At 47.3% G+C, this 25,399-nt stretch overlaps 1 protein-coding gene across 1 annotated transcript; it reads right to left on the reverse strand.

The window, feature by feature from the left end:
• Positions 1-323: 323 nt before the first annotated feature.
• On the reverse strand, positions 324-24,676 carry CPT2 (carnitine palmitoyltransferase 2). Its single transcript, XM_047789070.1, has 5 exons — positions 24,067-24,676; positions 10,191-10,271; positions 8,065-8,171; positions 2,769-4,073; positions 324-1,232 (listed from the first exon to the last, which is right to left on the reverse strand). The coding sequence occupies exons 1-5, from the start codon at positions 24,216-24,218 to the stop codon at positions 901-903; spliced, it is 1,977 nt and encodes a 658-aa protein (XP_047645026.1). The 5' UTR covers positions 24,219-24,676; the 3' UTR covers positions 324-900.
• Between the last annotated feature and the right edge of the window lie 723 nt (positions 24,677-25,399).

Consider the following 25,399-nt stretch of genomic DNA (forward strand, 5'->3'; position numbering starts at 1 on the left):
GGCTGGAAGAATAGTGAAAGAGCACTCCCTAAATCCATACGTATAACCTTTTATTGCAGCAAGACTATCAGAATCAAGCAGTAGCAGTTTACTCCTGAGAAAAATGAAGAGGATTTTTAAAGAAAGGCTATCCTAGAAGAGAGAAGCAAGTTTACAGGAGAGATGAAAGCTTGTTTCCCACCGTTACCTGAAGAGCCCGGGGCCAGGAGGTACTTCCTATCATCTGCACTTACTGAACTTACCAGTGGGAAGTTCTTCATGGGATTAGGTAACTAAGTTAAAACAATTAAAAAAAAAAAAAAACCCACCCAAGAGGAACCACCTCCAAGCAAGAATTAAATTTTATTTTTGCTTCAACAATAAATACACCTGAGTTATTTTCCACATCTTACCCCCTGATTAAATGTCCTTAAAACTAAATCTCATATTCTTTTTGGTTGTTGTCTAGTTCCATTTGGAAATTACATGTTTAGCTTTAAAACCATGGTTTTTGTTTTGTTTTTTGTTTTGTCTTTTTAGGGCCACACCTGAGGCATATGGAGGTTCCCAGGCCAGGGTTGTATTTGGAGCTGTTGCTGCCGGCCTACACCAGAGCCACAGCAACTCGGGATCTGAGCCGTGTCTGCGACCTACACCACAGCTCACGACAATGCCGGATCCTCAACCCACTGAGCAAGGCCAGGGACCGAACCCGCAACCTCATCGTTCCTAGTCGGATTCGTTTCCGCTGCACCATGATGGGAAGTCCTAAAACGATGGTTTTTAAGCTCAAACCTTATAGCCCTGGTGCTCGGGCACCTCGTGATTAGTTTTATTAGTCAGAGAATAGCACCTACTGGCTACAGAGGCCCCAATTTCTAAGCTGATGAAGCAACAGAGGCTTTTCCCCCACCCCAAAAGCTAAGTTTTGATGGCTTTGCCTTCGAAGGCATCAAACATGTCTTCTAAGGCCTTCTCCACACACTGGAGAAACTCGCGGGCGTTGCGGCTTTGGTAGGCGGAGACGTTGCAGCCTATCCAGTTGTTGTGAACAGCATACCCAATGCCAAAGCCATCAGGGACCACAGGGGCAAAGCCGCCAAGGTTCACCGCTGGGCTGGACAATGTGCTGGTGGACAGGATGTTGTGGTTTATCTGCTTGTATGCAGGGTCCAGGTAGAGCTCGGGCAGAGCAACCCCTTCGGCTCTCGCCAGGTACTGCAGAGCAAACAAGTGTCGGTCAAAGCCCTGGCCTGTCAGGGACAAAGTGGAAAACCGGAGTCAGAATCTCAGAACTGAAAGGGACCTTAGTAAAACCTCCCACCGCTAGTAGGCATACCCTCCCTGGCATCCTTGAGAGTGGAAGTGGGCCTGTCTACCTCTGCATCCACACCTCCAGCTCACTAACCTCTGGACTTCACTCTGGAGTATTCCTTTTAAAAAGCTGTGAACAACCAAGCTAAAAATCAGCCTAAAATGAACATGATTTTTTTTTAATTTTTTTTTTGCTTTTTAGGGCCGCACCTACAGCATATTCAAGTTCCCAGGCTAGGGGCTGAATCGGAGCTACAGCTGCAGAGCCTACACCCCGGCCACAGCCACGCCAGATCCGAGCCACATCTGTGACCTACACCACAGCTCAAGGCAACGCCGGATCCTACTGAGCAAGGCCAGGGATCGAACCCACAACCTCATGGTTCCTAGTTGGATTTGTTTCCGCTGCGCCATAATGGGAACTCCACGAACATGATTTTTTTAAACCGTGGAACTGAATCCATTTAGTTAGTCAAGAAAAACATGTGGAGCACACACTCAGACTCAAAAACTAAGATAAACCCAAAGTCCAAATCAAGCGTAAAAGACGAGAGGCTGTCAGTGGAACAAAATGGAAAGGGTATTTGACCAGGGTTCTACTATCCCTTTCCTGCTAATCTGCTAAGTGACTCTGGGCCAGTGGCCTCAGTTTCCTACCTATTCAATAGAGAAGGAGGAGCCCAGAATGTCTTGGAGGTTCCTTTCAGTTCCAGGGCTTTGGGCTACATAAAAGGACTGAGCTATATGACCCTCCGGGTCCTTTCGAGGTCTCACATTTTACTACAAAGAGGCAAAGAAGGATGAAAGGTAGGCCGGGGAAGAGCTTCGGAGAGGGCCTCTCTACAGGGAGCTGACATGCTACACCTGGGGTGAAGCAAGAGGGGCTGTGGGCTGAGAAATCCTACAGTGTCCAAAGTGAGTCTGAGGACCAGTAAGTAACAGAAAGGGAACGTGTGTCACAGCTTAAAGTGACCTTCGATGAGGATGAAGTTAGGTGCATTTTCCCATCCTGCATAGGAGGAGAGAATATTCTGGTCCCTAGTAGCTAGTCTGGCTGTTCAGATTGCTAAGGTAGCACAACATAATCAGGAGTTCCCAGTGTGGCTCAGCAGTAACGAACCCATGGAACTGGTATTCATGAGAATGTGGGTTCGATCCCTGGCCTCGCTCAGTGGGTTAAGGATCCGGCGTTGCCATGAGCTGTGGTGTAGGTCGCAGGTGCGGCTTGGATCTGGCATGGCTGTGGCTGTGGGGTAGGCCAGCAGCTGCAGCTCCGATTGGACCCCTGGCTGGGAACCTCCATATGCTGTGGATGCAGCCCTAAAAGTAAAGGGAAAAAAAAAAAAAAGAAGAAGTTGGCAGATGGATTAAACCTAGTGAAGGGATGGACATGAGACACGGGGTAGAGGAGTACTGAGGCTTAGCCCACGCCGAGGGCAACAAGAGCTACAGGCAGGCTCCCCATGCCAGCTTACCCATGGCTGCTTCTCGGGTCAGCTGGTTGTGGTACTCGGAACACTCGGCCACCATCTGCCGAAGCGCTGCGGCGCTGTGCTTGGAGGGCTCCCTGACAAAGGCCTCAGAGCATCTCTTGGTGAAGACGGAGGCCGGGCGGATGGTCTCGGTCCGGCCGTGCTTGAAGGCGGCAGTGCTACAGGACTCGTAGGTGGCCACGGTCTGCCCGTACTGCCGCAGGAAGGCCATCTGGAAGGCCAGCTGAGCCACGGAGTCAGGGCTCACCTTCTGCACCTTGAGGAATTCTTTGCCTCCTCTCTGGAACTGGATGCAGTCAATGGTGAGGGTTTTCACGGTGGCATCGAACTTTGCCTTCGCGGCGCTGATGCCCGCCTTCACGGCGTCGTCCAGCTTGAAGCTGAGTTTCTGCACCGCGCGGGACGAGTCCGTGCGGGCGGGCGGGCTCTGCGGAGTGACGGCAGGGGCCTGCGTGCTGTCTTTAAACACTTCATTTAAGAACCTGAGCACGGCAACCCCGTCGCCCCAAGCGTGCTCAAAATGGACAGCCGCCGTGCCATCCGCGGCAAGGATGAGGTTGAAGGACTTGTCAAACCAGCGGTTTGTGCCGTCGCCGTGCAGCATGCTGTGGGACAAGTGGATGGGGTCCTTCACCGGGAAGTCGTCTAGGCAGAGGCAGAACACAGCAGTGTCCACTCTCCGCAGGGTCTCCTCATTGCCACCCTGCACCAGCTTCTGCCTGAGCCCCGCCCAGATGTCCCGGTCCTCGCTGGTCAGATAGGCCAGCGGAAACTCGGGGGCCAGGCTGCGGTCCGAGAGAATGTACTTCAGATGAGCCTGAATTTCGGAGGCGCTCACAATCTTCCCGTCTTGATCCAGGACGTCAAAGACATAGAAATGGCCCTTCCTGAGCACCAGGAGGTGTCTGGCCTTGTCGTCAGTGAAGAGTTCATCTCGATGGGGTCTGGGGAGTCGAGTGGAATTGAAAAGCCGAAAATACTGGGACATATCCAGAGGGTAGGCCTTGACCAAGTAGGCGCCGTACCAGGACAGGGCGGAAGGCACCAAGCGTATGAGCCGCTTGAAGGTGGCCGTGTCACTTCGGGCCGGGTTCAAGTGGAACACTTCCGGCTCCAAGAGGCCGGCCCGAAGTGCCTTCAGAAACCGGAGGGCAGAGACCGTCAGGTTGGTTGCCCGGGTGAGCTGGTCGTTGTACTCGGACTTTGGGTCGGGGTAGAAGGCCATGAACGGATTGAAGTTCAAGACAATGGGGTCTCGAGCAGTCAGGTACATGTCAAACCAGGGGCCTAAAACATTAAAATCCAAAAAGAACAGTAAAGAACTCATGCAGTTCCTAAATACACAGTTTGAAAAAGAAAAAAACCATCAAGCACATGCAAAAGAAATGACATTAACTTCCAGAGGGTGGAATTTTCTGGTTTTTTTTTTGTCTTTTTTTTGCTATTTCTTTGGGCCGCTCCCGCGGCATATGGAGGTTCCCAGGCTAGGGGTCAAATCGGAGCTGTAGCCACCGGCCTACGCCAGAGCCACAGCAACATGGGATGCGAGCCGTGTCTGCAACCTACACCACAGCTCACGGCAACGCCGGATCCTTAACCCACTAAGCAAGGGCAGGGACCGAACCCGCAACCTCATGGTTCCTAGTTGGATTCGTTAACCACTGCGCCACGACGGGAACTCCGAATTTTCTGGTTTTTTTTTTTGCTCTACAATAACTCCTGTAGTATAAATGGGAAATGGGATCATATGTGGTTTTTGCATCTGATTTCTTTTTTCTTTTTTTTTTTTGTTTGGTCTTTTTGCCATTTCTAGGGCCGCTCCCATGGCATATGGAGGTTCCCAGGCTAGGGGTCAAATTAGAGCCGTAGCCACCGGCCTACACCACAGCTCACAGCAATGCTGGATCCTTAACCCACTGATTGAGGCCAGGGAGTGAACCTGCAACCTCATGGTTCTAGTTGGATTCGTTAACCACTGAGCCACGACGGGAACTCCTGCATCCGCCTTCTATCACAATAATGTTTTGCTTTGTTTCTGTTTTTTAGGGCTGCACCCACAGCATTTGGAGGTTCCCAGGCTAGGGACTGAGTCGGAGCTACAGCTGCCGGCCTACACCACAGCTCACGGCAACACTGGATCCTTAACCCACTGATAGAGGCCAGGGAGTGAACCTGCATCCTCATGGATACAGTCAGATCTGTTTCTGCTGAGCCATGATGGGAACTCCTATTTATTTATTTTATAAACAGAAGTGTATATCTGTTAATCCTAATTTGGCCCTCCGCTATACCCCACCCCCCTTTGGTAATCATAAATTTGATTTCTAAGTCTATGAGTCTATTTTTGCTTTGTGAATAAGTTCATTTGTACCATTTTTAAAATTTTCACATATAATATCATATAACATTTGTCTTTGACTCACTTAGTATGATAATTTCTAGGTTCATCATGTTGCTGCTAGTGGCAGTATTTCATTCTCTTTACAGCTAAGTAATATTCCATTGTGTGTGTGTGTGTGTGTGTGTGTGTGTGTGTGTGTGTGTACACACATCTATTCATCTGTCGATGGACATTTAGGTGGCTTCCCTGCTTGGCTGTTGTAAATAGTGCTGCAGTGAATATTGGAGGACATGTCTCTTTCTGAATTACACTTTTCTCTGGCTATGTGCCCAAGAGTGGGATGGCTGGATCATACGGTAATTCCATTTTTAGTTCTCTAAGGAACCTCCATATTCTTCTCCATAGTGGCTGCAACAATTTACATTCTTGCCAGCAGTGTGGGACGTTTCCCTCTTCTCCACACCCTGGCCAGCATTTATTTTCTGCAGACCTCTTCCATTCTGACAGAGGTGAGGTGATACCTCATTGTAAGTTTTGACTTGCAGGTCTTTCATAATTAGAGAAGCTGAGCATCTTTTCATGGGCTAGTTGGCCACCTGTAGGGCTTCTTTGGAGAAATGTCTATGTAGGTCTTCTGCCCATTGTTTGATTGGGTTGTTTGTTTTTGTTGTTGTTTGCTTTGTAAGTGTTTGTTTGTTTGTTTTGCTTTTCAGGGCCGCACCTGAGGCATATGGAGGTTCCCAGACTAGGGGTCTGATCAGAGCTACAGCTGCCGCCCACAGCCACAGCCACGCCAGATCCGGAGCCATGTCTGCGACCTGCATCAGAGCCCACGGCAAAGACGGATCCTTAACACACTGAGCGAGGCCAGGGATGGAACCTGCAACCTCATGGTTCCTAGTGGGATTCGTTTCCACTGCGCCAAGACAGGGAACTCCTGTTGTTTTCTTTATATCCAGCTGCATGAGCTGTTTGCAGCAGAGAAGGCCAAGAAAAAAATCTGATTTACACAGCAGAACCTCCAGAGGGCTCAGGAACTAGCAGCCTAGATATATTTAGTTCAAAGGCTACTTAATTAGACCCCTACCCTCACCCCCTAGGTTCCCTCCCCACTCCAGTAGAAGCCTTAGGTTTTATTCACTGGAGAAAGTAAAACTGGGGACAGGAGCCGCAGAAGAGAACTCAAGCCTTCTTCCCTTACCCCACTCCTACACCACTGGCAACCAGGAAAATAGCTTTTGGCAGTTTACTGGGAGTCTAACCCAAAGACACTAACACTAGGAGCACGCGAGGGAATGGTTTCGCTGATCACATAACAGTGAAGCTGCGGAGTTCCCAATGTGGCTCAGTGGGTTAAGAACCAGACCAGTATTCGTGAAGACATGGGTTCAATCCCTGGCCTCGCTCAGTGGGTTAGGGATCCAATGTTATTGTGAGCTGTGGTATAGGTTGCAGATGAGATGCCAATTCGACTCCTAGCCTGGGAACTTCCATATGCCGCAGGTGGGGCCCTAAAAAGCATAAAACAAAAAATAAAAAACAGAAAAAAAACCCAAAACCCAAAACCAAACCCCCTCCAAAAAAAAACAGTGAAGCTGGGACTGACAAGCCCATCCTCATCCACAAAGCTTCCCACAGCCTTTTTAATATCTCATTCATATCTGAGACCACAGAGGATTGTGAAACATCGGAAGAAGAAAAGAGGGTAAAACAGGAAAAAAAAAAAAGGAACTAGGAGACAGACAATGAAGGAGGATGAGAACTTATGAAGTTGGTACAAGAAAGGAAAAAAAAAAACTCAGCTGACAAAAGTGTTTCCATGATCCTAATAGTATAAACACTAAGGACTGAGCAAACCCAAACTGCCAATAACTCTGCTGTGGCGGGGGAAGGAAATGTGCAAATGCGTCCATACACGTGGCGAGGAGACAAGAGAACGCTAAATCCTAATCCACACGGAGTTAAAAGAAGTGCTGTGGGCACAGAGGTGGAAGCAACCAACTCTGAATGGGGAGGGGGGGGGGTTGAAAGTTTTTGTAGGAAAATCACCCCACCTGCATCTTTTCTTTTTTTAAAAAACTGACATATAATTAACATATAACATTATATTAGTGTCGGGTGGGCGACATGATTTGCTATGTGTATATATCACAACATCTCAGCACCGTGAGTCCAGCTGGCATCCGTCATCACGCGTAGTTACACATTTTTTTTTCTTGTGACGCGCACTTTTAGGATCTATACCCACAGCAACTTCCAAATATACAACACAGTATTATGAACTAGTCACTGGGTTGTACATTACATCCCCAGGACTCATTTTGTTATTATTATTATTATATATATATTTTTTAGGGCTGTACCCACAATACATGGAGGTTCCCAGGCTAGGGGTTGAATGGGAGCTGCAGCTGCCAGCCTACACCACAGCCACGCCAGATCCGAGCCTCGTCTGCCACCTACACCACAGCTCACAGCAGCACCAGATCCTTAACCCACTGAGCGAGGCCAGGGATCAAACCCACATCCTTATGGATACTAGCTGGATTCTTAGCCTGCTAAGCCGCAACAGGAACTCCCCCAGGACGTATTTTGAAACTGAAACTTTGTACCTTTTGACCTCTTTGACTCATTTCGCCCAGCCCCTGTCCCCATCTCTGACAACCACGCTACCCTGGTCGTAAAGGCAGACGATGACGCCCTGTCCCGAGCCTGCCCACGGAGCAGGCAGGCCTTTGCTGTGGAGCAGAGATTCCAGATGAACCTCAGTGGAGGAAGAATTCGCTCAGCCTTAACACCCACTTCAGGAAGAGGGTGAGACATCATTTCAATGCTGGTCTCACCAAAAATACTTGAGATCAAAACAGGAGAGAAAACACCTTGCTTTCCATTATGGAGGGCTCTGGAAATTTCATGCCCACAGGCCCCCCTACCCACCTGAAATGTAGCTGGTGTGTTTATTCCGCTTGTCCTGAGCAACCAGCTGCTCGTGCAGTTTTTTTCCAATTCCATTTTCAAAATTCTTACACAATTCTTCTGTTTTCCTGAAATGTTCAAGAAAAGATAGCATCAAACCATGGCAGGGAATACGTGGTTTTTAGATTCATGGCCAAGAACTCATACAAGGAACTCTGGGTCTCCAGGAGCATATCCCTAGAATCTGAGAGTGAGTTCAGAAAGAATCTCTGGTCGGGAATTCCTGCTCTGGCGCAGTGGGATCAGCAGCGTCTCTGCAGCACCGGGACACAGGCTTGAGCCCTGGCCCAGCACGTGGGTTAAAGGATCTGGCGCTGCTGCAGCTGTGGTCCCCAAATGTAGCTGGGATCTGATCCCAGGCCCGGGAACTCCATATGCCATCGGGTGGCCAAAAAATGAAAGAGATTATAAAGACTAGTATAAGATGTTAAAAAAAGAAAAGTACCTTTGGTCAGAAGAACAAGAATAAATTTAAAATAGATAAATCTAGGATATCATCATCTTTTTTTTTTTTTTTTTTTAGGATATCTTCTTAAAATGATTGGAGTTCCCGCTGTGGTACAGTAGGTTACAGATCCAGCATTGCCTCTGTGGTGGCGCAGGTTCAATCCCGGGCCCAGCGCAGTGGGTTAAGGATCTGACATTGCTGCAGGTGTGGAATAGGTAGCAGCTGCAGCTCGGATTCAATCCCTGGTCTGGAAACTTCCATGCGGCCGTGGGTGTGACCCAAAAAAATGTAAAAATTAAAAAAAAAAAAGATTAACTGGGAAAATCAATTCAACCATCTCATAAAACAATGTGTAATCTAAGAGGCAGCTTAGCATGAAGAAAAGGATATAGGTTTTGGAGTCAAAAAGAGCTAAGTTTGAATTCTGTTACTTTCAAACTCGGTGACCTTGGGGACAAGTTACTTGATCTGAGCCTCAGGTGCTTTATCTGTAAAACAGAGGTAGCATATCACCTTACAGGATTTTTTAAATATTTATAAAGCTAAGGATTTAGGTGAGTTTGAAACATCATACTTAACAACAGGTAGTTTTTAAATCAGTGCTATGCCAGGGGAAGCTCCAGGGGACTAAGACGGAATGTGTAAAAGCTGAGGACTACACCAAGAACAGGTCACCTGTGGTTTTTCCATCACTGTCCAGAGAAGGAATCTGTGATTCTAACAACAATGCCGATTTTTTACACAACAAATCCCCATTGTGGAAAAAGAGTACTACACCAAGACCCAGGAGTTTGATGGAATCCACTTTTCTGACAATATCCAGTATGATTTTCCAGTTTCATGCTGAACTGGTTTCCTAGCACGGCCATCACAAAGCACCATAGACTGGACAGCTCAGAACCACAGAAATTTACTCTCGCACCGTTCTAGAGGCTACAAGTACAGAATCGAGGTGCTGGCATAACCGTGTGGTCTCTGAAAACCCTAGCGGAGAATCTGTTCCAAGTCTTTCTCTGAGCTTCTGGGGTTACCAGGTATCCTTGGCATTCCCTGGCCATTCCTTGATGGGTGCCAGTCTGCCTCTGTCCTCACGTGGCTGTCTCTGGGTCTCCTCTCCTTACAAGGATACCAGCCATATGGGATGCAGGAGCCGACCTTCTCCAGTAGGACCTCATCTCAGCTAAGGATGTCGGCAACTGTTCTACTTCCAAACAAGGTCACATACTGAGGTTCTGGGAAGGGAATTAATTTGGGGGACGCACTATCCACCCCAGTATATACGCTCCCCAAGCAAACCTCTGGTCTGCCATACGCGCTTCTCAATGAACATGCCCTCTGCAAATGACCAGTCCAGCTAGCCTACCAGGCAACAGCTGCCAAGACAGTACAGATTTGGCATTCTGGCTTATACGCCATTGCCTGCTGAGTCTCATTAAAGAGATGCTCATCTCAGGGCTTGGTCAGCCCTTTGTGAGTAAAAGTCTGTTTCCTGAACTTGCAAATATAAAGACAAGGTCCTAAGTGCCTGGTAACCCAATCGAATCATAAACATCCCCTGAACCTTGGTCCACCACCGCTTGCCAGCGTTTTCTTTCTTGAACCACTCAACGCGGGTCATTCCAGTTTTCTGAGCATTTACCTGAACTGGCCATCATCCAAGAGAGGCTTCTGCGCACTGAGGTATCTTCTCATGGTATCTTCAAGTTTGGGAATAGGCAGCCTGGGAAGAAAGCAAGGCCAGTGTTAGGGTGACAATACGTGGAAGAAGTTAAGTGGCTTCCCAACCCAAACTAGCAAACACCTACTGGATAGTGAATTTCCCTCCAAAAAGACCAACAAAGGGAAGCCACTGACACATCAGAATAGATGCATTTAGTATCAACAAGTAGATGAATTTAAGTATCAATGGTAGCTCTTTTTTAAGTTAAAATAATCACTTTTAACGTATTCATGATAGATGTCATAAGGGAAATGAGTAGATAGACTAACGGGATTCAAAATGGAGACGCAGAAGCTGCCTGAAGCCTTCCTGTTTCCTGTCACATAGCACCTGTGCTAACCCTATTGCAGTACTGATTTTAAGTCCACCCTTAAAACAACTGTCTCTCCCTCCTCCCCGAAGACAAAAAAAAGAAGTGCTATTTAAAATTTTTTGGTGTATTTTATGACAGAGACTTGTACAAAAGAGAAACTCAGGTCGGTCCATGAGCCAGCCAAACACGGATCAACCATCAAGCGCACCAGGAGTCCGGTGAGAGAGAACCAGACCTTCCTACGTGCTGACTTACTCATCACTCTCCACCAGCGGATTCCCAGCGGCAGCTCTGGGGAGGCAGGTGCGGGTCCACAGTGAAATGAAGACACACGGGCAGTACTGGGAGGTGTACTTTCTTTTTCATGTTAATAACGGTGTTGAAAGATACACTCCCCCCCAGTACCAAAGCGAATTAGAGTTTGTGAGGTTACCTCTGCCAACCCAAAATTAACACGGATACATTCGAAATATCTACATACAGCAGTCATTTAGGGAAACTGACGTTATCCATAAAACATAGTTTAAAAATTTACCATAAGGCAGATACACTGTAGCTCTTCGGTTTATTTTTCAATGCATGGTTATCCAAAATATGTCAAAAATAAGTTCTCGGGAGTTCCCTAGGGGCTCAACATGGATCTGGCATTGTCCCTTGCTGTGGCTCTGGTTACAGCTGTGGTGTGGGTTCGATCCCTGGCTGGGGAATTTCCACATGCCATGGGAGTGGCCAAAAAAAAAAAAAAATCTGAATTATTTACAGCCAGCATGGATTTAGACTGCTCTCGGTATAACCATTCCCAACACTTAGCGCATTCACTGACTCACCAGAAAATCCCCAACATGTCCTCAGTGACCTCGTGATTACAAAGTTACCCACTTACCTTTCTCAGGACTTTGTTTTGATACGATGAGGACATTAATAAAAATTTACCTTCTTTTTCAACAATTCTAAATTAGAGGCAATGACAGTGTTATAAAAAACAAAAACAAAGTCTTTATTAAAAAGCTTCCGGAGTATTAACTCTAGCCCAAACTTACTTTAGTGGAGTAAAGCAAGTTTTCATTCAGAGTGATGATTTATTTTGGAGTTATTAATACAACAGAAACGATTTTGTCAATGGAATAAATTAAAGTGTTTTATCATGGTTAGAAAAGTCACCCGTTTTCTATAAAAAGATATTAAAGACAGCTTAATGAACATGCTCAATTTACCAAGTCCATATTTTTGCCTTATATCAAATACCCTCAGTGTAAATGTCAAATAGCCATACAGGCCACATCACTGGATTACCTGACACTTGCAATCGATGGCCAGAGTTACGAAGACATAGGTTCACAGTGAAATGAAAACACACACATAATCCGGTGAGCTTTTCACGCAGCTTAATTTTGTGCTCATGTGAACAGTCTGTCCTTAATTCTGAGACTGTCCCTCCCTCCCTCCCTTTTTTTTGAATGGGCGTCATGGAAGTTCTTTCTTTTAAGAAATAAGGCTGATAACAATATTTTCCCCCTATAATTTTAGTGCTCTGTGAAATTTAAAAGTGTAAGAACGACTGACAGTGAAAAGAAAATGAGATTTAGAATCAGACTGAGGCTTACGTCCCAGCTGTCACTTCACCTCTATCCTATGGTTATAGGTGCAAATTACATGATGTCCCTAAGACTCGTTTCCTGCCCATCAGGGGGAGAGAAGACCCACCTCGCGGGGAGATCAGAAATCCTCTCCGTCAGGTTCCAAGCCCACAGTCCAAGTCTACACGAGCACAGCTGGTATATCGAGAGGTTAGGGTCACAGCCTTTGGAATCTCACAGGTGTGAGCCTGCATCCTGGATTCTGTCACTAACCATCCAGGCCATCTTGGGCAAATGTCTTACCCCATTAAAAGGAAAAATGGGCGGAGTTCCCGTTGCGGCTCAGTGGTAATGAATCTGATGTGGGTTCCATCCATGGCCTTGCTGAGTGGGTTAAGGATCCGGTGTTGCTGTGAGCCGTGGAGTAGGTCACAGATGCAGCTCAGATCCCGCGTTGCTATGGCTGTGGCTGTGGTGTAGGCTGGCAGCTGTAGCTCCAATATGACCACCAGACTGGGAACTTCCATATGAAGAGGATGCAGCCCTAAAAAAAGGAGAAATGGGGCCATTATGAGGATTGAGTGAATGCATATAGAAATAACTTAGCAGAGTATCTGGCATATAGTAGACGTATCGCACATATGCAGTGTGTTTATAGAACCCAGTAGCTACTGATATCTGTAGAAAGCTCATTCCATCTCCTTTTCATTTCCCTCCTAGTTTCCTGCTTCCCTCCTCTTTCAACACCTCCCAAGTTAGGCACAAACCGGGCCCCCTACCGGTCCCTTTGACCAGCTCAGCAACATCCAGTTTGGCTCCACAGACCTATTATTCTTCCTTAGCTGAGGCCACTATACCTTGGAGAACCCTCGTTCCATTCTGAATACACGACCCTACATTCTCCAACTTCTTAGCCAGTTCTTCTCCTACCTCCTCACCTTTCTTAAAATATGACTATTCTGTAAATACCACCTGCCTTCAGATTTCTTTTCAAAGAAAGCCAGTCCCCAACTTCCAGGAAGGACCAGCACCTTCCTGACGCCTACCACCTGCCATCTACATCAAACAAGTGTCTTTCTGCTCAGATCCAACGGTACCACCTCCTCCCCATCCTCACCTCTGTTATCCACGCCAAGGAACAGTGATTTAGTAAACCAGCTCTCTGGGGGGTAGGGGGTGAAGCCCTCATTGGCAGCACTTACCAATGCTGCACATTTCAACGGCCAATTTCAAGCCACCAACACGCTGTCACTGAATGTGGAGCTGGGAAGACATGCCCAGAGTTGTCTCTGATGAGTGTGGTGATGCAGAGACGCAGCTCAGATCCCAGGTTGCTATGGCTGTGACTGTGGTGTCTCTTACGAGTGTGGTGAGGCATAGAAAGGGGAGCTCACCACTCATTAGGATTCTTCCTCTGAAACCCCCCTCTCACCTCCGCTGGCACGTAGGCTGGCACAGAATAGGTCCTTAACGAGTGCTGAGTGGTTTAGGTGATTCCTCCTTCCTTCACCCTCTCCGCACCCGGGACCCTATATTCTTCTCTATCGCATTTAGCGGCATGTATGTATTTATGTCTCTCTCCCCATCAGACTGCAGGCTGCGAGAGCCTTCAAGGATTTAGAAGTTGGAGTTAGAGAGTCTCTCCTCCCACCCCGCTAGGTTTCGCATCTCCTGATTCTCTTTTCCTCCACTGTCTTTTGCCTTAAAAGTGCATGTTTTCTCAAGACTGGCGTCTCTGCCCTCTTCTGACTGGACACCCACCAGTGATCCCCCCTGCTCGGATGGTTTCAAGTCTGACACTCATGCAGATTCCCCCAAGCACGGAATGAGGAAGAAACCTGAAGGTGTGCCAGGGAGCATGGTCCTGCCAGTTGTGGATTCGTTCTTTGTTTAGGGACAGTGTGCTATGCTGGAAAAGCTGAAGCTTGGAGACCACACAAACCTGAGTTCAAACTTTAAACAAGTCACTTGTCAGAAAGTAGACTGGTGGTAACCAGTGGTGGGAGGAAGAATGGGAATGACTATTAATGACAGGGGGAGGTGATGAATTAGTGTTGATGGCTGCACGACTCTGCGATTATACAAAAAAAAACCCCATGGAATTGCATGCTCTCAAGGTGTGAATTTTACCACTGCACAGGCACTAAACCCAGGACCCCCAGGGTCCTGCAGTCAGACACCACAGGACCCAGATCCACCTACCAGTGAGCAGGCACCAACCTGAGAATCCCTAACCTGCCCACCAGTAAGCTTGCTCTAGCCTCAGGACCAGAGTACGTACCCACTGGTGGGCAGATACCAGCCCCAGGACAGAACCATAGCCTGAGACCTGATACCAGCAGACCAATATCACCAGTGAACATAGATGCAAAAATCCTCACAGAATTTTAGCAAACCGGATCCAATAACACATTGGAAAGGTTACACACCATGATCAAGTGGGATGTATCCCAGGCATGCAAAGATAGTTCAATATCTACAAATCAATCTATGTGATACATCACAATAACAAATTGAGTAAACACCACATAATCATCTCAATAAATGCAGAGAAAGCTTTTGACGAAATTCAATATCTATTTATGACAACTCTCCACAAAGTAAGTACAGAGGGAACATACCTCGACATAACAAAGGACCCATTTAACACATACTCAATGATGAAATGCTGAAAGCATTTGCTCCAAGATTAGGAACCAGACAAGGACGCCTACTCTGGCCACCTTTATTCAACATAGTGCTGGAAGTCCTTGCCGTAGCAGTCAGACAAGCAATAAAAGGAATCCAAATTGAAAAGAAAGAAATAAAATTGTCACTGTTTGCAGATGACATGATGCTATACATAGAAAATCCTAAAGACACTATTAAAAAAAAAAAAAAACTACTAGAGCTCATCAATGAATTTGGTACAGTTATAGGATACAAAACCAATATATAGTAATTTGTTGCACTTCTATACACTAACAACAAACTATCAGAAAGAGAAATTAAGGAAATAAACCTATTTACAATCACATCAAAAAGAATAAAATACCGGAGTTCCCGTTGTGGCTCCGTGGTTAATGAATCTGACTAGGAACCATGAGGTTGCAGGTTCGATCCCTGACCTTGCTCAGTGGGTTAAGGAACACTGCCGTGAGCTGTGGTGTGGGTTGCAGATGTGGCTCGGATTCTGAGTTGCTGTGGCTGTGGCGTAGGCCGGCAGCTACAGCTCCGATTTGACCCCTAGCCTGGGAACCTCCATATGCTGCAGGAACAGCACTAGAAAAGGCAAAAAGACCGGAAAAAAAAAAAAAAGAATAAAATACCTAGGAATAAATCTAACTAAAAAGGTAAAAGACCTCTACTTGGAAAATTGTAGGACACCATATGAAAGAAACTGAAGACGACACAAGCAGATGGAAAGATACACCTTGTATATCTTTAATAGTATTAAGAATATCATTAAGATGATCATGCCACCAAAGGCAAGCTACAGATTCAAAGCAATCCCTCTCAAAATACCAATAGCATCTTTCACAGAGCTAGAACAAACAATTTTAAAAATTGTATAGAAAACACAAAAGACCCTGAATAGCCAAAACAATCTTGAGAAAGAAGGACAGAGCTGTCACTTCAGATTATTCTGCAAAGCTACAGTCATCACCACAGTATGGTACCAGCCCAACAACAGACACATAGATCAATGGAACAGAACAGAAAGTCCAGAATTAAATCCACACACTTTTGGTGGATTAATCTACAACAAAGAAGGCAAGACTGTACAATGGAGAAAAGACAGTCTCTTCAATGGTGCTGGGAAAACTAGACAGCTACAGGTAAAAAGGATGAATTTAGGACATTCTCATATATATAACTGGGTCACTGTGCTATACAGCAGAAACTGACAAAACATTGTTAATCAACCGTAGTAAAAATAAATAGAAATAAAAAATAGAACATTCTCTAACATCATATGCAAAAATTAACTCAAAATGTATTAAAGATCTAAACGTAAGACTAGAAACCATAAAAGAAAACATAGGCGGCACACTCTGATAGAAATCACAGCAGTATTTTTTTGGATCTATCTCCCACTGCAAAGGAAACAAAAGCAAAAAACACAACAAGACAAAAACAAGTGGGACCTAATTCAACTTAAAAGCTTTTGGAGTTCCCATCAGAGCTCAGTGGTTAATGAACCCACCTAGTACCCATGAGGATGAGGGTTCGATCCCTGGCCTCATTCACTGGGTCAAGGATCCGGTGTTGTCGTGAGCTGTGGTAGAGGTTGCAGATGCGTCTCGGATCCCGAGTTGCTGTGGCTGTGGCCGGCAGCTGTAGCTGTGATTCGACCCGTAGCCTGGGAATCTCCATATGCTGAGGGTGTGGCCCTAAAAAGACAAAAGACAAATAAACACATAAACAAATAAATAAATAGAAATGAACTTAAAAACTTCTGCACAGGAAAGGAAACCACTGACAAAATGAAAAGACGACCTATTGAACAAGAGAAAATATTTGCGCATGATATGACTGTAAGGGATTAACGTCCAAACTATATAAACAATTTAGATAACTCAGCGTCAAATAAATAACCTGATGAAAAAATGTGCAGAAGACCTGAATAGACGTCTTCCCAAAGATGTGCAGAGAGCCAGCAGACACAAGAAACATGCTGATCGTCGCAAATGTAAATCAAAACCACAATGAGATATCACCTCACACCTATCTGAATAGCTATCCTTAAAAAGAAGACAACTAGGAGTTCCTGTCGTGGCTCAGTGGTTAATGAATCTGACTAGGAACCATGAGGTTGCGGGTTCGATCCCTGGCCTCGCTCAGTGGGTTAACGATCCGGCGTTGCTGTGAGCTGTGGTGTAGGTTGCAGACTCGGCTCGGATCCCGAGTTGCTGTGGCTCTGGCGTAGGCCGGTGGCTACAGCTCCGATTAGACCCCTAGCCTGGGAATCTCCATATGCCGAGGGAAGGGGCCCTAGAAAAGACAAAAAAAAAAAAAGAATACAACTAATGTTGGCAATGATATGGAGAAAAGGGAATCCTCATATATGTTGGTGGGAACATAAATTGGTGTAGCCACTGTGGAAAACAGTATGAAGGTTTCTCAAAAAACTAAAAACAGCACTACTATATGACTTAGCAATTCTACTCCTGGGTATTCACCTGAGGAAAAAAAAACAAAAAGACTAATTTGAAAAGATACATGCGCCCCAATGTTCCTGGCAGCATTATTTACAATTGCCAAGACATGTAAGCAACATAAGCAGATGAATGGATAATAAAGATGTGATACATACACACGTGTATATACAGTGCGTGCCCTCAGGGAGCTTCCAGTCTATTACAAAACAGGCAATTACATTATAGTATCGTCAGCACAGAATGACTTGCGAGAGACAATAACCCAGCCTTGGCTTCCCAGAGGAGCCGAAATTTAAGCCTTTAAGGTACCTCCATACTGTTTGCTATAGTGACTGTACCAATTTACAGTCCCAGCAACAGTGAAGGAGGGCTCCCTTTTCTCCACACCCTCTCCAGCATTTGTTGTTTGTTGATTTAATGATGGCCACTCTTAACTGGTTTGAGGAGGTACCTCGTTGTTGTTTTGATTTGCATGTCTCTAATAATTAGTGATGTTGAGCATTTTTTCATGTGCTTGCTGGCCATCTGCATGTCTTCCTTGGAGAAATATCTCTTTAGGTCTTCTGCCCATTTTTCGATTTTTGTTGTTGTTGAGGTGTATGAGCTGTTTGTGTATTTTGGAGATTGAACCTTGGTCGGTTTTGAGTCATTTGCAAAAACTTCCTCCCCTTCTGTGGGCTGTCTTTTCATTTTTTTAGATGGTTTCCTTTGCTGTGCAGAAGCTTTTGAGTGTACTTAGGCCCCATTGGGTTTTTGTGTCTTATTGTCTTCATTCTAGGAGGTGGGTCACACGAGATGTTGCTGTGATGTATGTCAGAGGATTCTGCCTGTGTTTTCCTCTGGGAGTGTTCCAGTATCTGGCCTTACCTGTAGGTCTTTTATCCATTTGAAGTTTACTTCTGCGTATGTTGTTAGGAAATGTTCTGATTTCATTCTCTTACTTGCGGTTGGTTGTCCAGCTTTCCCAGCACCATTTATGGAAGCAACTATCCTTCCTCCACTGTCTGTTCCTGCCTCCTTTGTCATAGACTGTCGATTTTTTAAAATGTGAATTTTATGGCATGGGAATTATGTCTTAATAAAGGTGTGAAAAAATTTTTTTAACCAGTTACTTTTCACATCTGGTGATGAATTTTTTCTCTGTATGATGAAGGAACTGACAAAGACAGTTTCTGAGGCCCCTTTACGGTTCGGTGATTGCAACCCCAGGAATCCTGTGGATTCCTTGCCTTGCAAGGCAGCAGAACCGCACCCTGCAGAGGCAGGAGGGCAGACTCGGCTTCATCCTTCACAGCTGCATGACTCTGGATGTGCTGCCTGCCCTGGACCTAACTGTTCTCACCTATGAGACGGAAATAATCCTAATATCTACCTCCTAGGGTTCTGTGCAAATTCAGTGAGGCAATCCAGATCACAGACTCAGAACAGGGCTGGGCACATAGTAAGCACTCAATAAATTTTAGGTTTTATTACGTACTCAAGCCATCAAGGCCTGTAGATCCAAACTCTGCCACCAGACTGTTCACAGCTCTAAGGAACTGGCCCATCGTCGCTCCTTGGTGCCTGGCACAGGGTTTTACCATGACTGGTTTGGCCTGCCCTGCCCGTTCTCACTTCTTCCAGTAAAAACACCCCTTCCTACTCAAGTCCTTGGGGTGCAGGTGGAGCTGACTCCACGCCCAAGCCCCAGGGGTGGGCTTACAGCTTACTGGCTCAGACCCAACGAGACCCAGTCAGAAACGTGAAGACTTAATTACAGGATTTTTTTTGAACTGGTAAGGGAGGGAATCTCTAATAGCTGGGGTCACTGAGAGATTAGTGTGTAAGCTGTACTTTAAGTGATGGCTGCCACTCTGTCACCATGAGTGACAGAGACCTGAGAATGGAGTCACACAAATGAAGTGAGTCGGGCAAACCAGGGGCTTGATGACATCAACCGGGCCTCTTAATCCCACCTGGATTTTTCAGGTCTGTTGAGTTCACACATTCCTGTTGGCTTAAGTCTGTTTAAATGGGGTTTCCATACGTATTACCACAAAGGCCTTTACTGCAGCCTTTTTTTTTATTTTGTCTTTTTAGGGCCACACCTGCAGCATATGGAGGTTCCCAGGCCAGGGGTTGAATCACAGCCACAGCAATGCAGGATCCTAGCCGAATCTGCAACCTACACCACAGCTCATGGCAATGCCAGATCCTTAACCCACTGAGTGAGGCCAGGGATCGAACCTGCGTCCTCATGGATACTAGTCAGATTCGTTTCTGCTGTGTCATGACGGGAACTCCACTGTGGCCTCTTCAGTACGTGTCTACTCTTTCTTCACCGTTCCCCAAAGACCACCAAACACCTCCAAGTGGTTTCATATGCACCCCTGTAGTTCCTTGAGCTCCCCGAGCTATAATTCACCAGGTGCCTTTAAAGAGGTACAGCTGGAGCCTTGAGAGAGGCCTGGCGCATCCACCTTAACCACGTGGGTTCTCCTTCCCCGCCCTCTAAGAACAGCCCCATCTAAACTTCATGTAACTGAAATAAAGATGGAAGAAAACTTGGCACGAACCAGATTTATCTCCTGTCATTACCCAGTCAGCTTCCAAGCAGCAGGCATTTTACTGTTCTCCCTGCAAGAACGCAGCTATAAAGCCTTTTATGTTTTTACACAATCTAGTTACGATTCAGATAAAATCATCCTGGATATCAAGACAATTTATCCGTAGGACATGCCTGTGGGACTCAGAATATTCCTGTTTCTGTCATCTTCCGCACCCTGGAAACGGGCCTCACTTGCCTCCCGCGTGAATTCTAAAGAGCATGCCTCGGAGTTCCCGTCGTGGCTCAGTGGTTAACGAATCCAACCAAGAACCATGAGGTTGCGGGTTCGATCCCTGGCCTGCCCAGTGGGTTAAGGATCCGGCATTGCCGTGAGCTGTGGTGTGGGTCACAGACGCAGCTCAGATCTTGCATTGCTGTGGCTCTGGGGTAGGCTGGTGGCTACAGCTCCGATTGGACCCCTAGCCTGGGAACCTCCATATGCTGCGGGAGCGGCCCTAGAAAGGACAAAAAGACAAAAATAAATAAATAAATAGAGAGCATGCCTATTGTGTGAACACCAGTTATCCCCTAAAGTGATTAGGGGTTAATAGAAAACCGACAAGAGATAATTGGCAATTATTGTGGATCAACTACAGGCCCCAAATAGTGGCCCGATAGAGAGATACTTTTGAAACACAATGCCGCTCCCCCACTGCAGCCAACACACATACACACCAGCCCCAGTTCTCATAACTCAGGGGCCAAAGAGTGATTCTTTGGGCTGGGCCTCCCATCTACGTCTCAAAATTTCTGACCATGTCATGCATTTTCAGGCGCCTGTCCCTTGGCATGTGCGGGTCTGTCCCCGCCTCCCTCCTCTCCCTTGGTGATCTTCAAATTCCAGCTCAGAGACCCCTTCTCTACTCCCCGCCCGGCGCCAAGTCCCTCCCACCTCCGCGCTCACACAGCACAACACGCAGCAGAGGGTGGTGGAAGGCAGTCGGGACGCTTGCGAACGTCTCGGCGTCCTTACTCGGTGCCTGGCTTTGGGCTGAGGGCTTTGGGTCAGGGTATTTAACGGCAACAACCCCGACAGGAAGGTCAGAGTGTCCCCATTTTTAGGTTAGATGATTTACTCACAGCCATGCGGCTCGGAAGTAGACCTGGATTAAAAACTCACATCTGACGATTGTCTCGTGAGCGTAGCCACCGCTGAGAGGTGGCTCCCCACGTATCCATTACAGCGGAACTGTCTGCTCACCTGTCAAGATCTCCCCGCTGTACAGGAAGGTCCTCACCACGTCGGAAACCTCCAAATCCGTATCAACACAACGTTTATCAAGTTCATCATGTATGTCAGGTTGAGCCACCCTTTGTCTCCTCGGGACTTAGTGTTAGATTCTGAGGTTAACAGGTCCGTGTGTATATCTATATATATAAAATGCTTAAAAAAAACACCACCACCTAACTGGAGTTCCCATCGTGGCTCAGCGGTAACAACCTGACGAGTATCCATGAGGACGCAGGTCTGATCCCTGGCCTCGCTGAGTGGATCGGGGATCTGGCATTGCCGTGAGCTGTGGCTCAGATCTGGCGTTGCTGTGGCTGAGGCCTAGGCTGGCAGCTATAGCTCCAATTCAACCTCTAGCCTGGGAACTTCCATATGCCCCAGGTGCAGCCCTAAAAAAGAGCAAAAACACAAAAACTAAACAACACACACAAAAAACACAACACCTAACTGACCTGCACACCTAAAAATAGTTAGAATGGTAAATTGCATGTTATGTCCATGTGCCCACACTACAAAAGAGCAAAGCAAAAAAAAAAATTACACTTGAAAACCAAGCATATCATAGCACAAGTCTTCCTATAGGAAAGCGAGTCCAAGGCCACTTGATTAAAAGGCAGTGATATATGGAGTTCCCATTGTGGCTCAGCAGTAATGCACCTGACTAGTATCCATGAGGATGTGAATTCGATCCCTGGCCTCGCTCAGTGGGTTAAGGATCCCACATTGCTGTGGCTGTGGGTAGGCCGGCAGCTGCAGCTCCGATTCGACCCCTAGCCTGGGAACCTCCATATGCTGCAGGTGTGGCCATAAAAGAATTGCCTGAACTTATAAAAGTATCAGATCCAGAATCTGAAAATAAGTTTTACCAGACTTCCAAGCCAGGGCTTTTCCCCAAGTGTGACATCGAAATGAGTGTGAAAGGACATTCTACCTCTCTAGCATCTCAGAGATAAAAGGAGTCTCACCTAATCCCTCATTTACAGCTGGGGTGCTGCAGGCCCGGGGTGGAGGCGGGGAATGGCAGCAGAGTGTCAAGTTATATCTGGATGAGGCAGGGCTACTGTTTGCAGCTCCATAGTATCTGTGCTGTGGACTGGAGGAAATGATCTCGAATAGTCTTCCCGGCTTTCTAATTCTAAGGAGGAGAAAAGCCCTCTGATCTTAAAGCTGGGTGGGGCCGAGGCCTGTCTGAAAGTTAAAAGCCATCTGCTGCCGAGCTTGGCAAGAGAAGATAGGCTCCGTCATTCTTCACCTTTCCCCCACAAATGGCTCAGCTCAGCCAGAGGTCATTAACTCCCAGCCACAAACACTTTTTCCTTTCTCTTTCCTGTCCTCTTGCCAAATATGTACAGGGGGACTGGGGCTAAATAATCTCATTGTCGTTTGTCTTAGAATGTTAGCACACTGTCATTTCACAAAAATCTCTTCAGATAATAGTCCTGAGAGGGCAGGGATGACACGGGGGTAAGGGGTTCCTGCCTGGAGAGAAAAACAGCAGCCAGGAGCTGGGGGTGACGCTTCTAACAACCTGTGTTCGAATCACAGCGTAGGGAGAGCTGGGCTCCAGCCCCTGGACTAGGACATCCCTGATGCCAGCTTGGTTTGAAAGGAAGTAAAAGGGTCTTTAGAAAAGAATTGGGAATTCGGTACCAGGAACTAACTGGTGAACAGGTAGAGAAGTTTAAAAGTTTAAGTTTGGTTTTAGAGGGTGAAGGAATTGGGGGAAATTTTTTTTTTTTTTTTTTTGCTTTTTATGGCTGAACCTGCAGCATATGGAAGTTCCCAGGCTAGGGGTTGAATCAGAGCTGCAGCAGCCGGCCTACACCACAGCCACAGCAACACCAGATATGAGCCACATCTGCTACTTGCACCACAGCTTGCAGCAATGCCAGATCTTTAACCCCCCGGGCAAGGCCAGGGATCAAACCTGCATCCTCATGAATACTAGTCCTGTTCATAACCCTCTGAGCCACAACAGGAACTCCCTGGGGAAATTTCTAATATTGAAAGAGAACTGGCAGTTTAGATTAAGGCCTGTTGTTCAAAGCCTGTGAAAACTGGAAGCTGAATTAAACTACCGGGTGAAGGAAAGAGAGAGGAAGATTTATGGGGGCTGTTTTACAGGGGGAGTAGATTCTGGGAGAAGTATTTCACAAGGTGGAAAGGGTAGCTTTGATGAGGAGGCACAGAACTGGGGTGGGCTCTGGACCTAATGTGAATAAGATTTGGGGAGTGGTACTGAGGGCGGTGTCTGTAATTCCGTGAGGGTGTGCTGAAGTTGCAGGGGCTAATGTGGGTTAGGGAGGCTATTTTAGGGGCAGGAAGGTGGGGGAGTGTTGAGGAAGGTTTGATAGGGGTGAAAGGCTTCCAGGTGAAGACTGACTTAGAAGGTTGAAGACTTGGGGGAGGGTAAGGTGAGGCTGGGGGAGACTAGTAGGATGCTAAAATAAACAGGACTGGAGGCACAGCGAGCAGGGCTGAGGGTTCCGAGGGCCGGGTGTCCAAAAGGGGGAGTGTTGGGAGAAGTGGAGGGAGAGTAACTATTATGCATCAGGAATTGGCTGCTCCATCGTCTGGGCAGGACTGGGGGGGAGACACCCTAGTTGGAGGAGTAAGGACAGGGCTGGAGATATGCAGGTAGGACATTTTTCTGGGAGAAGTGGGAGGGACAATTAGATATCTGATTGGAAGTTGGCTTCCTGGAGAAGTTCGAGAAGAGTTCAAGAGAGAAAATCTACGCGAACAGTGGGAGGATTCGGGAAGAGAATTTGAGCGTTCTGAAGTTCCTGTGCCAGGAGAGCCTGAAAGTCACAGGATTTTCAAATTGGAGGATAGGGCAGCGTCCCAGGTAGGTTTGGGGGCAGAAGAGGGTTCAGCAGAACAGTCGTGAGTGAGTGGGGTAAGCTTGGGGCCGCTCCACGGCTGGCGGTGGGCGGTGAGGCTCACCTGGGTAGACTGTCCTGGAAGTGCATAGTGGGCACGATGCTGCGCTGCAGGTACTGACCGGGCTCGAAGCCGGCGCTTAGGGTCCGACAGGGGGCTGCCAGGCCAACAGCAAGGCCCCGGGGCCAGGCGCGCAGCAGCAGACGAGCCACCATCGTCTCGGGTGGCGGCAGCAGCACGAACGCGGAGACCGGGTGGTTTTGGTGTGCAGAGCCCAAGCCGCTGCCTTCAGGTTCCCGGGACACCCGGTCAGGAACTCAAGTTCGGTTGGGGCAGGTCCACGAGGCCACTTCCGGCCTTTGGGCCCCGCCCACGGAAGGCCCCGCCCCATGGAAAGGCCCCGCCCACGGAAGGGCCCTGCCACTGAGGTCCCGCCCACAGGCCCTCCGCTCAGAGGGGCCCGCCCACTGCGGGGCGAGCCGGGACGCTGCCATCCCTGTGCCGTGGCTCCAGCTTTTGCTCCCTAGGTTGCGCGGGAAAAGGAGCTCCCAAGGCACGCCCTTCTCCTCTTCCGAAACAATATTGAAACTGAAGTGGCAGAAGAAGAAAAGGCGGAAAACCTTTCGGAGTTTGATGTATTCGTTCCAGACTCTGTCCTTGGGAGATCGTGGGAAAAATGTTAAACCTGTTTCCTCATCTGAGAAACAGGTTCTGACCATTAAGCCACTTCCCACATTCCTAGTTAGGAAATGCAGTAACGGTGTGTACAGTGGAAACGCGCACCACCCTGTGGGGCTCCGGGTGGCAAAAGGGCTCCTGGGCACAAAAGCCTTTCTGTGCCTCACGTTAATTTTTCTTAGGAAATGGGCCTCGTTCAGCCACCATGACCTGCCCTGAGCTCCTAGGGACAGGTTCAGACAGTTGCTGATCAGGGAAGGAAGGGGATGCAAAGACAAGGGAGGAACAGTCAGGTAACAGTCGTCCAGCCTTGGGGCAGGATCCTGGTTCCCTCCCAAGGAATACACATAATAATATAGGCATCTCACACACCTAAGAGAAAAGTGATAGTCCTTATGCTTCTTTTAGCAATGAATACTTTAAAACGGAACCGCTTCGAGTCCTTCCTTGGCCTTCTCCCTGGCTTAATTGCATCCTAAACACAATCACCTGTAAGCTAAAGATTAGGCACCCTGAGCACAGGTGCCTGTGGGTCAAAGATTCTTGGCACATGGTGTTTTTCAGGAACTTTCCTAGTTTGTGGTCATCTCTGATCAGTATTCCCTTTTCGCGAGTACTGTTGTTCTAGGCAGTAACCCAGGAGACCACCCTCTCGATCATACCGATCATACCGAGGTCATCCGACTCCAGCTTTGACGACAAGGATTTCCCCCAAAAA

This window comes from Phacochoerus africanus, chromosome 8 (assembly GCF_016906955.1).
Source record: "Phacochoerus africanus isolate WHEZ1 chromosome 8, ROS_Pafr_v1, whole genome shotgun sequence".
In the NCBI taxonomy this organism is placed as follows: domain Eukaryota; kingdom Metazoa; phylum Chordata; class Mammalia; order Artiodactyla; family Suidae; genus Phacochoerus; species Phacochoerus africanus.